We start from the raw sequence: 17,431 nt of genomic DNA, 5'->3' as shown, positions 1-17,431 counted from the left end.
CAAAATCACAAGAGCAAATTTTTCAATTAAATTTGTAAGACACTCATTAAAAAGATTCTTATGTATAAAAATGTAAAAGTTCCACACAGTTTCATTCATTCATTATGTATTTATCAGCTACCATCTGCTGCTTCCATTCAAAGCAGTTCATCATATTTACATCCTCTCAAAAGCAAAATCATTATCTTTGAAGAAACTAGAAACTCCATCTGCTGTCAGTGCTGAGTAACGAATCTCAGCTGTAATGATCTTTTGCGAGTCTGCAGCTGGAATCCAAAACTTGCTTCCACAGGTGAGATGACTGTAATTTCAGCACATAAGCACTGTGGATTTTCTGGTGCTTTCCACAGGTCTGCGCTGTCACCTGGTTACACCGACTGTCAGGTTATTAAACCAACAGCTGATTGGGCTTTTTCTCATGCCTCGAAAGTGCTCCAGTATGAAAGACAAACCCTTTCTCAAGAGCCCATTTCCTCTTTTCCAGTGATCTCGATTCCTCTTTTAAAATTGCAAGCAAATAAATAAGGTGGTACACAATAATATGTCTGTATGTCTGTTTAGAAATGCCTATACAAATGCAACAAACAGATGCATCTCGTTTCTTGTGTTGCTGAAACTGTAAACATGAACATGAACATTTATCCATGATTTGTTGTCTTGTTTATCATCTTAACCTGCACTTACCACTAGGAGGCACACTATAGCAACACAAGGTGGTTGCTACCCTACATATAAGTCAAATGAAAGGCTGTTCTCTCACACATGAAAAGAAAAGAAAAAGCTGAAATCATTTAAATGTGCAGTCGGGCTCTGTGTTGGCCAGCCAGCCAATTCTCATGTAAACCATGTGAAAGCTAGTCATAACTTCCTGTTTTCACAAACAACCATAAAATAAGCTGAGACAAGACGCACTCTTACACACATGCACACACACATATAAACATACTCCTGCTGACCCAAACCAGGCCCAAATGAGTGCTGCCAGTTCCTCTCATGTGGTCTCTCTGTGACGCTAGCTGGTCTGACTGCTAGATTAGTTTCTCCTCACAGCTGCTTGCCATCCCCGGGCCTGATGAAAGGCTGCCTGTCTGTCAACACAGGGACAAAGGCACAGAGGCCTTGCCACATGTGTAATTAGCATTGCTTCACAAAGATTATAGATCATCTTGTGGAGATAAATGAAGCCTTGGTTGTGTTTTGTCAATCTTCCCCCCCCTAAAATAGGAAAGTTGACCAAGAGTAACCACAGAATGCAGGATGGCAGCCATCCGTGAAAAAAATTAGATGCAAAACATTTAATTTCGATCAAAATAGTCTTTCAGTAATTCATTGCAATAGATTTGATTTATATGTACATTTTTTGTTTGTTTGTTTTTTGCAAAGCTGCATACATATGGCAGGGCTATAAATTAACAGTTCATTGAAACTCCTGTGTGCGCTTCGCTGTTAATGGCACCACTCGACTTCACAAAATCCACACAATAAATCAATTGACAGCATATTCATTCGTCTTTGAGAAACAGATGAAATATATACACACACTGATCACATCTGAAACTTCTGAAATACACACAAACAATCTGCCTCGTAAAATCTTTCTTTTTTTTCCTTTTTTTTTTTTAAACAAAACCGTTATTATTAACAAGCATCGGAAGGCCTGGGCATTAAAATCGAATAAAAGAAATCACTAATAGAATAGCTTATCAAATGCATAGCATTTTGTTTCGAAGACAAAAACTGCACTTGTGTTGCAGTAGGGAGAAAATAAAGTCTACAAACAAGCATCGTACCAAAACTGGACGTGTCTCTTAAAAAATAAACAGATCCTGCAGGCAAGAAAGAAGAATTCACTCATTGATATGTTTAAAATTCTGTCCAGCCAGATCTTATTGTGGCTTGCATATTCAAAGTTCTATGATACAACAACTAAAACGCATGTTCCACACGGTGGATATTCCGTTACGCAAGTATCAAAATCATCCAGACTTACAAAAGTTAAAAACTAAGAGCTTACAGATGTTACCTAAAGCAAGTAATCAATAGAAATGTGTGGGACATTAAATATTTTGTAACTTCTTTGTATCGAGACCAAGCTGTAAGTTCAATGCAACGATAAAACTATTATGCACCTGCAGTATGAACTCTACTTCCACATCCATTTCACAACAAAATTCCCCATCACTGTCTGGAATGGAGGGAGTTTCCATCTGAAAAGGTCTGCAGCTTTTCTTCTTTTTTTTTCTGGGAATAGATTCCCGTGGCAAGATTCAGTGACTAATGTCTGAAATAGGCCAGGTTATAGATGGTTCATTAGTAAGACAACTGTGGAGACACAGAGTCAGATTCCCAAAAGACTGATCTCCCAGTTATCTGACTGATCACTTTAAAATGACTTTACACCATCCTTTCCTTGTTTTTATCTGGAAAACAGACATGACAAGACACATTTGTTTTTCATTATTACTATAACTTATTTGATGTACACCTCTTAGCCATAACACTAAACCCACCATTCTGCCAAAAAAAAAAAAAAACCTCTGCTGTGCATGCACATGAGCTCACTGAGGGTGTCCTGTGGTGTCTGGCCAGTGGGTCCTTTGGGTCCTGTGCGCCTCTGCAGATCAGGCTTGTTCTTGCTAACTCAGCAGATGTTTGATTGGACTGCCATGTGTTATGCCAAGTTGTCGAGCAGTTTTTTTGTTGTGACAGGACACTCTGTCCCATTGGAGAGAATTCTGTTGTCAGGGGATGCCGTTGCCATGGAGGGATGTGACTGATCTTTAACGATGTTTAGGTGGGTGGTATGAGTCAATGGAAGAGGACCCAAGATTTCCCAGCAGAACATTGCATTGTAACAATATAATCAACATGATTCATTTCAGCTGACAGCAGTTTTAATGTTGTGGCTGATTGGTGTAATCAAAAGATAACATAGGCACCCGGACTATGGCGATGATCTCTGAAGTGACATAAAACATAAAGCAAAGCCACCGGCCGCTTTTCACTTTCCCAGTGATTGCTCCTCCATCGCTTCCTGGACTGGCAGTGTTTCATCTTGCAAAGTACAGTGGGAAATGTAGTCCCCTTGTGATCTCAAGCTGGTCTGAAAAAACGGAGCAGTCTCAGTGGCTTCTTCCTGGACAGGGTTGCCGAAGCCATCATCCCGCTCCACCTCGTCGCTGCCGTGAGACGTCTGGCTGACGCAGACAACAATGACGTCACCGCTAAAGTTCATCACTTGACCGCTGGAGATGAAGGTGGTGTTGTGGTTCCCAGACACCTGACCTAAATAGAAAAGTAACACAGAGGAGGCGTAAATGGTTAGGAGGCTATTTATAGACGATGTCTGAGAAAATCTTTAGTTTCACGTGAAAATCATAAACACTGTATCCCCAGACTGGTATAGAAAATGCCGATGCAATAACAGCCTATTGTGAAATTCAACGAGATGTGTTGCTATAATTGTAGGGTTGTGTAGGACTTTCATTTTTCCTGTACAAACAGGCTTCCAGAGCCCTATTTCATGACACAAGTGAAGAAGGGACTAACTGTTGGCTAACCTCATGTGACAAATGGACAGTGGGTGTAATGACTTTGCAGGATGACCACAAAAAGGCAACGGCTACAGAGACCGCCATATCATATCCTTCTCGACATAGCTCCGTCAGTATCCAGCACTTCTAACTAAGTGAAACTCAAGACCACTAAAGGGAAGCAATTTGTCACAGGTTTTGGGGTTTTAAGGATTCAACTGAACAATTTTTTTTTAAAAATGTGCCGCTCCATCCACGAACATCTCAGTGTCTAATCTCCATCCTACAGTTGCTTTCCTGCCAAACACAAACTTGCATCAATACCCTTTGTGCCAGTGCCTGTATATTGCTCACCTACAGAGTTAAACCAGCAGGTGAATTAGGAGATAAACAGTTTTGTTTTGTAAATCGCATTACACCGCATCAAACCTCTGGTTCCTATTTTCTCCAGCCTCCTGTCTGACTTTCCAGGCGACAGAGGAGGCCAAACCTCCATGACTCACAGCTTATGTTCCATCTGTTCACACATATGCACACGCACACACATACAGTAAATGTAAGAAAATGCACTAACAGGCATTTTCACACCTACACATACACGTATGCGCTCAAAAGCACATGCAGCCAAAGGCAAACGCTACCACAGAGTCTCAAAATGTGTGTGTCTCTGTTTCAGTATCCAATCGCATTTCCCGGAATACCAGTCTGAGAGGGCAAGCTTGAAAATATGCCATTTCACCACAGCTCTGAAAACAATGCTCTGAGGAATCTGCTTGGGTCTTCTGTTTATCCTCTCTCAGTACCACGTTGATCTTTTTGGATACCCAAAAACTGCGCTGACAGGGGTAAAACTGACTTGTGCATATTCTCTATCAGAATCTGCCAATTTTTCATGGATAGGTGTCAGCTTAAGTCTTTGATTGTCAGACTAAATGTGGGTCATTAGCCCTATTGAGCTGACGCTCAACAAAGGCAGCCCCAAAATTGCCCTGAGCCGGTCAGTAGCTAATAAATAAAGCTAATGTGCACTGGGACGGCTACTGTGGGTGAGACAAGGGAAACCTCTGAACCTTGCCTAACCTTTAAATAGTATAGGCGGGAAGCCCTTGTAACAATTTTCATTACTGCATGATGGGAAACTGTGTTCACTTCAAGCCATCAGATGTGTAATTAAAGTAACCAGTCATCAGTGAGAGTCAAAAAAAAAAAAAAAAAAAGGCTTCACAAGTTGGTGTGTGTGTGTTTTTGTTGGGTTTGCGAGGTTATAAAAGCATTACTCAAGCTGAGCACATCTTGGTTCAATTAAAGCTGCGGTCACTTTGCGCAACCCTATGGAACTCTGGGTAAACAGGAGTTTTGTACTGTAGATGGCATACTCGACACTGGTGCACACATACACAAAGAGCAGTGTTTGTTAAGAGTGCGGTTCTGGTGGCTCACTAGCACATCACACACACACACACACACACACACACACACACACACACACACACACACACACACACACACACATATCTTTTTCCTGCTCCCTGTGTGGCCCCGCCAAAATCCAGGCTCAGATTATCAATACTGGCTTTAATAAAAGCTATTTCTTGGAAACAATCACACAAACGCCATATTTTTACGCTGAGACCAATCCTCTGTCTATTCTGTGTTCGGCTAATAACGTTTGAGCTCGAGCTGACCACCGTCTCTATCAGACTGCTCAGATATTACTGCTTTTATAACTAACCATAACCACTAGGAGCTCGAGGCACAGAGAATAAATGTTTCCCGTAGATTTTTCTCTTTGGCACAACCATAAGGTCTGTGTGAGAACAATGCATGCTCAACCCCGTGACTGTAAAACTTTCCATTAAAACCAATCTAAATTTCATTCTGTTATTCTTGGTGGCTAGTCCCACCTATGCTGTGGAAAGAGAACACTGCTATGTGGTGTATCCAATCATGTATGGGTATGACCCTGTGGCAACACAATGGCGACTGCCTACACAAACAGCGAACACAGAAATCCACCTGGCAAACACAACTGTGGTCCTGCAAACTTTGTAATGAGCCATTATCCCCATAACGCTCAACCACTGTGTTTTTAGTTTTTATTGACGCTGCTGAGCGGTCACAGCAAAAAAATAGCCAGGAAATAGCCAGCTCCAAATCAGCTTTTCATTACCCCAAGAGGAGTAAAAATAGATTTGTGACTGTGCGACTCAACTGCTTGGGGAAAAAAAGTATATAATATAATATAATATAGTATAATATAGTATAATATAATATAATATAATATAATATAATATAATATAATATAATATAATATAATATAATATAATATAATAGACAAAAGTGTACATTAATTTTAAAAGCCATAATTCTGTCCTGTCAACACTTGATGATTACTATTAAGTTACTATTATTACTTAATATTTTACCTCCCCCACTAGTTTGGAGCTAGTACCTTATCACTTCTCTTTTTCCTTATCATTAACATTTTTTGGGGCTTCTCATATGATCAGTTTTTGAAATTTCATGTACCTGAGGTAAGATTTGGATCAGCCAGCTGACTCTGAAGGCTCTCCGGTGAGCACTCCAATTCTGACTCCTGTGATGAGAGCTTGTTGTCTCTGCTGTCCCCACAGGGAACTCCCTGGTCTTGCTCTGGGGCTGTGGCCTCAGGGGGCTTGTCCATGTAGAGCTCTCCAACAGATGGGGATGGCAACAAGGGGGTGACCGAGGTCATCGCAGAGGTCGTGCTATGTTCTGTTGATGTGGAGTCTGTGCTCATCAGTCTGTACAACCCCTCCCATTTTGTTGGCGATCTCTCTTTCAGGTGAAATTTGAACTCCGGCGACATCTGGGACAATGGCAGGTAGAGTTCAGGAAGCGGACTGGTTGACTGGACGGCGGTGGAGGTGTGGAGGAGAGGAGGAGAAAGAGAAACAAGCGGTGCGACACCCGACTGACTCGTGGACACTTTCTTGAGATTTCCATCTTTAGCCTCTTTCCCACTTCCACCTCCATCCCTCTCTCCATCTAGCCCTCCACATGAACACGATCCCGGTGTTCCAGGGCTGACAGCCTGGCTACAGTCCTCATTCTCCCCTACTTCCAGGGGCTCGTGGACAGGAATGACACACATGCAAGAACCTGTCAAAAGCCGGGACACGCTCATGACCTCTTCTTCCGACACCTCTTCTGGTTCTCCAGATCTTTTGCTCTGATCCTCCATTGGTGTTTTCCTCTCAGTCCCTCCTTCCTCTGTCATCTCTTTTATGAAGGGCAGAGAGACCTTTACATCAGGAACAGAGATGGGCAAGGTGCACGAGGGGTTGTCAGTGGGGCTGGAGGGTGCTTGGTCGATAAGTTTGGTCACCTCACATGGCGTGCATTTTGAGGCACCAGAACCACCTCCTATTCCTCCTCCTGCTCCGCTGTGGTAAAGAGGAGCCAGTGTCTCCTAGAGTGAAGAAAACGATAAAAGAAGAGTTGTAAATTATTGCAAGTATGCACGTAAGATGATGTTAGATATATACAGGCTCTTTGCTTCAATGGGAAAAAAAATTGTCACAAACAATAGAAAAAGTAGATGAAACAGCTTGCAACAAGTTTAGTTTCTATATGTATTCGGTTTTGTTTGAGGTTTTTTATTCTAACAGAAATTCCACCTTACCTGTTGTATCCGGGTCCTCTTCAGATTCTGGACACAGGATCGCAGATTTACTGAGAAATGAAACAACAAGATGTAAGTACTGAAAAAAATGCAGGAAAAAAAAAAAAAAAAAAATCACAGTATTTATGAAAGTTCACGTTTTTGTGCCAACGTCTACATGTATGTTAAAGCAGTCGTACAGGCAGAAGAGAAAGGTTCATAGAGAATTTCGACCTACCAGAGAGTAACTTCATTTTGTCCTTGTAGCAGAAGAGAAGCAGAATGAGGGGACACAGAATGATAATGATTGACAGGACTGAAACCATCACCCAGAAGGACATAGGAATGACCGGGTCACCTGTAAGACAGACAATTATTGAGCTTGCTTTTAGTCTACTGTTTTTTCCCTCTCCACATTTAGTGTGACATTTAAGCCTCCAATTAACAGAAACGATTTTGTCATATGGAAAAAAATGACATTGTATATGTCCGTGTCTTTCCAAACTCACGTGGTCCACACCCTGCATCGGCTTCAGCACTGCCTTGCTTGATCTCCTTGCTGCCATCAGCCTTGCAACTGGGAAAGAGGAAGAAGAAGAGGAATATTTAGACAATGAGAATGTAGTTCGTTTTTTTTTAGTTCTCCCTTCTACTCCACATTTTCCTACCAACGTGCTCAACTCGCAGTTCTGCAAAGATAACACCAGAAAGGCAGATGGATAGAGAGGAAAACAAAATTCTTTCTCTCTCCACCGTCATCATCATCGCCGATGATCTGTCAGGTCTGGCTGGCAGTGGAAGCTGATGTCTGCTCCAGCCAGGGTTCCAGAGGAAGTGGTGAATATATTACTCATAACCACTGCTGGCTGCCGGTAGGGACGGCTGCCCAACTGCATTTTCCCTTCACAATATGTCAAAAGATTCCAGGCTAAAAACACGTGTGTGCACGTGTGTGTAAGCGCTTACTTTGTCCACGGTTTGCACGGTTCGTCATCGTCCTTATCAGAGAAGAATCCTTTTGGACACGGCTCACACACCTTCCTCTGATCTATAATTAACAACACAAATCGTAATCTCGGATTTACAACTCGTTTGTAGGGACTTGTTATAAATGGGGGATGTTCTGCGTTGTGGACTTTCTCACCATGCTTTGTCTCAAGTCCCTGTCCGGGTCGGCAGGTGGGTATCTTCTCACAGAACTCACAGTTGATGGGGTAACACTGGAAGCCTTCAACACAGCGACATGGCTCCTCTTCTATCGAGTTTTCATTATTTCTCATAAAACCCAATGCTGTAGATTTAAAAGAAAAAGACAAAGGTACAAATGAAGTGAATGATTAAGTGTGTTAAATGCAAATTCCCATTCCACAGCTCAATACAAAGGAAAAATAATTCCATGATCTGAGCATTCTTGGCTACCACAACCCCGTTTGTATGAATATGGAGGTGTTGTGTAAAGAGTAAACAAAAAACTGAAGTGAAAATCATTTATTTGATTGAAAATAGCACACAAATAATGTATAAAAGTATGGAAAAGGTGGAAAATGTATTTATTGTGTTTCAAAAAACATTCGGAGAGGAGGGCAAGGAGATGTCTGTACACAAGCTTGTAAAAAAAACAAAAAACAAAGGAGTCAGTGGATGGGCTCAGAAGCACTTCCAAACATCACTGTCAGGAGACACAGGAGAGGGTGATATCTACAAAGGCCATATTAAAGTTGAATGATAAAAGTTTTCGCCCTTTTTGGAGGAAGGCCTTCATTATTTCAGCAGGACAATACCAAACGACATGGGGGGAAAAAATCTGACCTACTGAAAATATCTGACCCATTATTAAACGAGGCAAACAAAGACCTTAACTGCTGAACAGCTTAAAACCTTATTGAGAATGAATTTAGCAAAAACGTTCAGATTTTTTTCACCAATATGCTCCCCGAGTCCCCAAAGACGTATGGGGAGTTTTAAAAAGATGAGGCGATCCAACGTGGCAGTAAACCGTCTCAATCTCAACTTTTTAGAAATGGGACGGTGGCAAATGGTCTGCACTTCGTTAATGTTTACACAGCTTCATGATTTTTTGGGAAAGGGGTTGCAAAAGAGAAACTAAAACATTAAAAACATGAGTATAAAATTAAATACTGTTGACTGGAGAGTATTCTTTTATGGTGTAGCTGTGACTGTAGAGTATGTTTGGAAAGGTTGTTTGATCTTTGTCATTCAAGTAACCAGAGATTGCCAAATTAATAAGCAAAACGTTTTATAATTAATTGATTAACTTTTTAGAATTGAAATGAATGGTATTTGTCACAAGTAAGAAGTGAAAAATGGATTTAAATGTATGGAATTGATAAATAAATGAAGGTACTCACTCTGATCACAAAACTTCTGCTTAAGACAGCGATAGGCATTGTTCAAGCTGGGTTGATATTCTCCGTAACTGCATTTACGACATATAGTCTGAGCGGTATCAGTGCAGTCTTTAAACACATAATAGCCTAGTGGCAAAAAGAAGAGACAGTGGGTGTTAGGCAGAGGATTTAAGAACCCAGCATACATAATTACAATAACACAGAAAAGCCTAATTAAATAGAAGAAAACAAAAGAGAGACTGATAAAACTGGAGCTCCCTTCTTCTTTTTAAGCAGTTGATATATTTAGCAGTTTAAGTGTGTGTGTGTGTGTGTGTGTGTGTGTGTGTGTGTGTGTGTGTGTGTGTGTATCACGCATTTGTGGAAACACACGCACATGTCTGTGCCACTTTAAGCCAAAAAGATCTGCTTTTAAACATCCTTCCTCTTTTACTTTAGAATATTTGTGAATGGAAAGCTATTTTTACTTTATGCTGACTCCACAGAGGAAACCAGATATGCATCCACTATCTGTGTGTGTGTGTGTGTGTGTGTGTGTGTGTGTGTGTGTGTGTGTGTGTGTGTGTGTGTGTGTGTGTGTGTGTTAGTTACCTGGTTGACACTTGTTGCAGCATTTGGAGTCTTTTAGGTATTGTGTTTCTTTACATTGAGGTCTGGAATCTGCGTTCTGTAATTAATGAAGACAAAAGATAAGTTTGTAACAGTTAGTAAGAGGTATAATGTTTGAGTCAGGACCAGGATGGTAAAAACATTTTCAAGACGTGCCCAGAAATTCTTTCCATGCTCTCAGAACACCTGAGCGCAGCTCTGAAGCCTCCAGACCAGGAAAAACAAAGTCCACAAGCACACAACAGGGAAGTAACAGGAATCATATAATATCCATTCTGGCTGACTTTGAATAATTAATCACTTGCAAATATTTTCCCAGCCATCAGTGCTGTGCTGTAAAATAAAAAAAACAAAAAACAAATCTTGTGCAGTTGTTACACTAGATTTCTAAAGGCCTTCTGCTCTAAAAAAACCACTATGCAAAGTTTCCTGATGTCACGCAGCTAAACACAGCTCTCGTTAGAAAGCATGGAAACAAACTATGAAACATCTTTGCATCTCTTCACAAACAATAAACACTTTATTGAAAAGGTTACTTACTGTACTGACCTTCCAGCCGCTCTAAATTAAGGGCTGGAGAAGTCCTGGCCACACTGCTGAATTAGACAGTTTGGCTGTTATAACAGAAATGATGCCAAAACCACAGTGTCTATATATAAATGTAGAAAAATAAAACCTAAAGGCCTGCTTTGACTCCGACCTTGAATTGACCACCAACATTTTGCCATTCAGTCTAAGCTTCATCTTCCTTACTACTAAATACTGTAATTTGTACTGTAATTGAATTGCTGTTGTTGCAGAGGTTCAGAAAAGCTTCCCCGAAGTTTTCCTTTGGGAAGCATATTCACAATTTCTTTTTGTTCATTTGATTTTTAATGGAAAAATCCCTGAGCTTACCCCAGCAGTTCAAGTATACAATACTGGACTCAACACTGTTTTCACACCCTTCTCATCCTCCCCTGTCTTCTTTCTCACACCTCTGATTAGACTGTGTCAGTCTTTCCAACTTCAGACCACGACAGCGCAGCATGAACACTCTCAAGCTTTTAATTACCTCCACTCAGACTCACACATCAGCCAATCTTTGTTTTATAATCTAACCAGAGGGATAATCATACACAGTGCTCATAGCTCAGACCGCAGCACTAATGGACACCATATGCTGCAGGAGACAGAAGTGACAGAAGTAGGAAAGATTCCCATGCTATTAAAAGGCTTGAGTATAGATAGATAGGTAGATATGGCTTTTAATATGCACAGCTGGACCAGAGCGCACAGGAAGCCAAAGGAATGCCGGGAATTGTGTTTTTGTTACCGCCACATCTAAACATTGGGTCTGAGTTACGTGAAACAATGTGTTTTGATTTACTAAATATATAATGGATGCAAAAGAAAAACAAGTGACCCACCCTATATGATTATAGGTTAACATAATGGTAAACATAGCACATCCGACCTCAGAGCTAACTTGATGTGCTGCATGTACTCAGATATGAAGTTATAGAATTGCTTGAAAAAGAAGATGTAGGGAAGTGGAAAGTATATGGATGGACAGAGCGGGCAGGACTTGGTGAAGCTTAAGAACAAAGAGGTATTAAGAGTTCCAGCCCTTCAGCGACATGTCACAACTGCCCCCTAGCTGGTTTCCGAGCTGTTTTGTTTAACTTACAGAAACATTCACCGCCGTGTGTGACCCTATCAAATGCAGAGCACATTCCATAAGCTTTCAGCGGACAAGGGAATTTGCATAACGGCCACAGCAGCAACAGGCTCAAAGCCAAGAGAAGCACACTGCACCTCATAGGCCTCTAGGGGTTTTACTGGTTCACGATAAGATGCTGTAAAAGCATATTGCACAACAACTGGATCTTTGTATAATGTTTGCACCTGTGATTAGTTTGTTTCTTAACAGCCATAAAAGCAAATCCCCTTAATGCCACCTGCATAAATCAAGACCTGATATCTCATACCTTTAATTATAATTCTTCAAAACAGAAAAAAGAAGGGACTAAGTTGTCTTAAAAATTCATTTACAAGTAACAGAAGAACCCCCCCCCCCCCCCCCCCCACAAAGAACGGCTGTTAAATTGGTGGAAATTGGTGACAGTCAATGATGTGTGAATAGAAAAAAAAATGCATATAATAGAAACACAACCCAAAAATCAAGGAAGAGCAGGTGCTGCAAAAAGTTAAAAGAATATGTGCTAATTGCTTTAATGAAACCTGATCCAGAGCTCATAGGCAGTGCACTGCTTTTTAAACCGGAGGTAGTCATAAATCTGATCTGGTACTTGACGGAACTTGAAGAGGTAAATAATTACTGGTCAAATATTCAATGAAAAAAGTCAGGGAAGAGGCAGCAAGATGTTGCTAATAGATAACAGGACAACACGAGTGCATACAAGCAGGGATGAATGCATGACTGACTTGAAAATCTGGCAAATAAAAAGTTCAGGAGCCTTGTTTGTGGGCAGGCGAGCAATAAACCCAACAAAGCACAGTTCTTCATGATATATTGACTTTTAAGCTCTGAACATCTTGAAGCAATTGTGCATTGCTCAATGTCACAAAGACAGTTTGAAATGAACTCGGAATGTATTGGATGAAGTGGTTGCAAACCAAGAAAAAGAAGGGGAATTCTTTGGGAATAGTGTGAGTCAGTAATGGCAAGACCATGGTGAGAACAAACCAAAGCCAAGGGTTTGCAATGTCACCTTAAAACGTAGTTGAAAAATATTCCATCCCTCCTATCCAGACAACTGTCTGTATCACGTGTTTGCTTTCTATTGCCACTGCTGCTGGTAAAACTTTGACTTATTTCATAGACTTTTTGGGGGAAAGGAACAACTATATATTTCTTTTGCGCAATTGCCTCTCTGGATCACTGCATTGACAAGTAAAATGCCCCCACAAGCATTTTCTCTTGCAACACACCTCAGGAAAGAAGAGCGTGCGTTCCAGTCAAAGTTATGCCAATGCTGGCTTACGGTAATGCAGGCACACAAGCAATGATAGATCACTGGTGCCCAACAGTCCCACCACTTCAACCACATCTCATAAACTTCTCCACCTGGACAGCGTTAGCTGGTTGGACTAAACAACGGCGTGGACAACAACATGCCATCGACTATATTCACTCTCCCCTTCAAATTAACTGTGGCAGTGTATCAGCTGCGACATTAAGTCATTTTTAATCTCTGTAAATCTACTTAATAGGGTTTTTTTAGTATGCGCTTCTTAGGTATATTACGAACTACGATAAAAAAAGGAAACCACAAAAAAAAAAAAGTTTGTAAAAGTTGGTTGTGATATGCAAAATAGAGATCCTGCTGTGGCCCCTGCACCACCTTTTTAAACCTCGCCTCTGGCTGACCCAATGAGGTTCCTGATGAGCAACTTGGACGTGGAAAGAATACTTGGTGGAGGGAGAAGAACGTCCAGTTGCCAGCGGCTTTTCTGTGGTCAGAGCAGGGGAGAAGTGGCTTCGGCCCAAATACAGCTGTTTCTAGTCAGTGTCTGTGCGTAAAAAAAAACAAAAAAAAAACACTGTTCCCCAAATTTCCCTCGTCCCTCATCTGACCAGCTCATGCAAATGCTGGTGTGTTGACACATACTCGGGTTTACGGTTACATATCTTTTGCCTAAAACAACTGAACAACTGTTAATCTCAGCACTTTTGCATTAACTTTCTCATTTAAAGGGACCCCGATAACCCAAGGGAAGCAGTAAACAAGAGACCCACAGGCTTCAAAGGTGACCGTCAACTCATTTGATATCAACCTCTTAGCTAATTAATGGGGTAAATGTTTATCATTAATAGTGGGGAAAACGCGTTTTACCTGTGCGTAAAAGGTGACAAGGACACACGTAATCCAGCCGCGGAAAATCCAGCTTGTAGAAAAGTTTAATCTCATCTCTACTGATTTACAAAGACGACTTCTGAGGCAAACTTTTCTTTATTAGCCAATAAACAAAGATCCGATCCCCGGACTCTTTAAATGTCCTCACTGCAAATCAATTCTTCTTGAGTGCGTAAATGTGGTTGAACCTCCAAACATCTCACAGGACATCGCGCCTTCATTCCCGATTAGACAGCTTCAGTTCCCATCTGCCCTCTCATCTTCCTTCTGCTTTTCACCCACGCGTAGTGAAGGGAGCTGCAATGCAACAGCTTGTAAAAAATGAGTGACTTACCGAGAGTGGACTCCTCCCACGTTCATACGCAAAGAACGGTTCCACGCCTCCATCGCAGCCCTCCCGATCAAGCCGGAGAAATTATGTGTGTGACATTTAGTGCGCCCGACTATGAACCACCCCTTATTTCTCAGGTGGATAGATTTATTTAAACATGTGCAAAACCAAAATCTACATTCAGTGCCGGCAAAAACAGAGTTTGTAGAAGTCTAACGAGCTCGAAAGTCAATATTTGGTATGACCAGCTTTATTCTTCAACACAGCCTGAACTCTCATAGACAAGCCTTCTTCTGACGTCTTTAGGCAATCTTCCGGATTAGTTCTCCAGGCTTCATGAAGGACATTCAGAGCTCTTCTTTGTATGTTGGCTGCCTTTTGTTTCTTTTTCTGCTGCTTCAATGATCCATGACACCATTGTGTGTTTTTCTCTGAGGTATGCTTTAACTGCACTTTAACTGCATTGGCAGTATGTCTGTGATCACCGTCATGCAGAAAAATGAAGCTATTGCCAAATGGATGTCTTCCACATGGTTTAGCATGGTGGATAAAAATGTGACAGTACTTTTCTGTACTCAAGTCCATCAGTTTTGGCAAGATCCCTAACAGCACCAAATGAAAGGCAGCCCAAAATCATAACAGAGCCTCCACCGTGCTTTACAGATGGCTGAAGACACTATTTATTTCAACCAGATGTTTAAAGTTTGTGTTCATCACTCCATAAGATCTGCTTTTGCTTTCCAGTCCAGTTCTTTTATATTTTGTCACATTTCAGCCTTTTTCCCCCCACTTTTTCTCTTCATGAAAAAAAACGCTTATTGTCATTTACCCTTTCACCAAGACCATGTCTGATACGATTTTGGGCCAGATGCATCTCTCAGGTCCTGTATTTGATTTTCGCAGGATATTTTTCCTATGTCTTAATAAAATGATTTTCAGATACTGTTCATCTGCTGCCCTGCTACTTGTTCTTATGATCTCCACTTCTCCAGTTTCATCATCTTGGGGAATCATGTTTGGGGAACATGTAAAAATACTGTTTTGCGGTTGTTAAGCTGCGTCTTTCTGTCTAAAGAACACAAAGTGTTTTTTTTGGTAACAGACTGCTAGTAACAAAGTGCCTAAAGATGCATCTTAAAATTGGATCTTTGCTAAGTTTTTTGTTACATCTAGAGTTAGCACTTTTTTATGCTCGAATGATTCATAGGTCAGTCTCAAGTAGCTTAACAAAGTTGAGAAAAGAAAAACATTCCTCTGAAATGGTCAGATAAAAAGACTCGACTGAAAATGCGTAAAAAAAAAAAAAAAAATTAAAAATTAAAAAGAGAATTCTAAAGCCAGGAGAACTATTGCTCAATGCCACTTTAAACAAAAGTCTGTCTCCTTGGAAATAAAATGTAGTTTTGCACAGTACTGTAGGTTGTCAGATGATACTTCCCACATCATTGGTCAGACAGGATGAGCTATGACCTCATGGCAGAGATGAATTCATATATCATACACTGGAGCAGGAGTCAAAGCATGTGGTCACTTCTGTACACTTTGCTTCCTGCAGGAGCCATTCATCACTACACATGAGTAGGCTGCGCTCAACATAGTTCCTGGAGCGTGGGTCCTGGAACAACCATGATGGTGTCTTCTCTACAAAAACAAAAGTATAGCGATTGCTTCCAGGAAACACTGCAGCAGTTGTCTTTGCCCAGGAAAGAATGAGAAAAAGCTGGAGTTGTTATTTTCCTGGGAATTTGCATGGCAGATCAGTTCAAGCCTACATTGGCAGGTCTAGCAAGGAAATGTTTTGGAGAAAAAAAAAAAAAAAAAAAGAACATGTTCTCACAACGACAGTTATGCAAATATTAAATCAAATGTTTATGCCTTGGATGAATAGGGCAAAAGGCTGGAGAGAAGAGAAGTAAACAGAAGAAGAGAGAATACCCAGAGGGGGAAAAATGACTGAGAAATTTTTAAAAAGAAACATAAATTACTCATTTATCTATGTGAATGTACAGCACATATTGTCTACAAACAAACAAAAAAATGGAGAAAGAAACATGCTGAGAGAAGCTGTTTTGTGGTAGGGCCTCTGCAGCTGTTACAGTAGCAATTAAGATTGGGCTCTTAGCAATCAAAGGCCTAAACTTGACTTTTAAAGCATCAAACATCCACATTAGGTTGACCCCGACAACAAAACTACATTATTATCACAGAAGTCCTTGTTAGTCCCCCCACTTCAAAAACACTTGCATTGTGGCTTGTTTTGATGTATAAAAATGGAGCTCTGCTTGCAGGCAAACACCACGCTGGTTTACAAGCATTATACTTCTAATGACCTGGGTCAGAGCACAGACTGTTCTGCAAGCATGTGGGCTGCGTTGCTTAGCATCACTTATAACAAGTCAAAGTTCACCGAGCAGAACTATTTTAGACGGCACAAAAAATAAAAATGCATCCTTAAACTCACATAAGTCACTGAAAGGTTTTGTTTAATGTAACACACACACACACACACACGTTCCACAGAACAAAACAGCCAGTCTTGTTTGAAACCAGGATTTTGGAGGAATCTTCATGGGTTAGGCATGGTCTCACTTGAAAACGGTGAAAAGTGCAACGGGCAAAAAAGGAAGTCAGTTTTAAAACCTAAGGCAATCGTGTTCCAGTGGTTTTAGGACTGGATCTACATCGATTCATCTGCCTTTGGAAACAGATGTGATCCGTGAGTCACCACTAATGTGAGTAAGAGCTCCTCTCAGACAATTCCTACAAATACCAGGAGATTTTTCATGAACAGAAAATACTCGGCTGTGTGTAAGACTACACCTGTCTGGATACACGAGTTGTTTGGACAACACTATTCACTATGAATGCAAATTATAAATACCACAGCATGCACTTACCCACACACGTAGAACAACAGGCACGCCCACAAAGCCACGATGCCATGCCTTAACAGTGTGTAACAATTATTTATCCACCTGGCGAGTTATCAGTGATGGTGGTTGAATATTAGCTTGAATATGCAAATGCTCTTTATCAGAGTGTTGGCCAACTCGCTTTATGTTCGACCGCTAAATAAGATCTTGCAA

At 40.9% G+C, this 17,431-nt stretch overlaps 1 protein-coding gene across 2 annotated transcripts; it reads right to left on the bottom strand.

Annotated features, from left to right (window-relative positions):
* Positions 1-1,580: 1,580 nt before the first annotated feature.
* Positions 1,581-14,415, bottom strand: tnfrsf11a (tumor necrosis factor receptor superfamily, member 11a, NFKB activator). Of its 2 annotated transcripts, none has more exons than XM_026179704.1 (10): positions 14,349-14,415; positions 10,137-10,212; positions 9,546-9,671; positions 8,321-8,467; positions 8,143-8,224; positions 7,686-7,753; positions 7,415-7,534; positions 7,198-7,247; positions 6,063-6,984; positions 1,581-3,285 (listed from the first exon to the last, which is right to left on the bottom strand). In XM_026179704.1, the coding sequence occupies exons 4-10, from the start codon at positions 8,454-8,456 to the stop codon at positions 3,002-3,004; spliced, it is 1,662 nt and encodes a 553-aa protein (XP_026035489.1). In that variant the 5' UTR covers positions 8,457-8,467; positions 9,546-9,671; positions 10,137-10,212; positions 14,349-14,415; the 3' UTR covers positions 1,581-3,001. The 2 variants fall into 2 exon arrangements, with proteins under 2 accessions (XP_026035489.1, XP_026035488.1); XM_026179703.1 differs by lacking the exon at positions 14,349-14,415 and adding an exon at positions 13,994-14,334.
* Between the last annotated feature and the right edge of the window lie 3,016 nt (positions 14,416-17,431).

Source organism: Astatotilapia calliptera, chromosome 9, assembly GCF_900246225.1.
Source record: "Astatotilapia calliptera chromosome 9, fAstCal1.2, whole genome shotgun sequence".
Classification (NCBI taxonomy): domain Eukaryota; kingdom Metazoa; phylum Chordata; class Actinopteri; order Cichliformes; family Cichlidae; genus Astatotilapia; species Astatotilapia calliptera.
The sequence above is the reverse complement of the archived record's forward strand: the minus strand, read 5'-3'. Positions and strand labels throughout refer to the sequence as shown.

Excerpts from the sequence above, each read along its gene's own strand:
- tnfrsf11a (XM_026179703.1), bottom strand. The coding sequence starts at position 14,068 with ATGAGATTAAACTTTTCTACAAGCTGGATTTTCCGCGGCTGGATTACG. Across the intron at positions 10,213-13,993 it reads TTGTCACCTTTTACGCACAG|AACGCAGATTCCAGACCTCA; the intron begins GTAAAACGCGTT and ends CATTAATTACAG. Across the intron at positions 8,225-8,320 it reads GGGACTTGAGACAAAGCATG|ATCAGAGGAAGGTGTGTGAG; the intron begins GTGAGAAAGTCC and ends TGTTAATTATAG.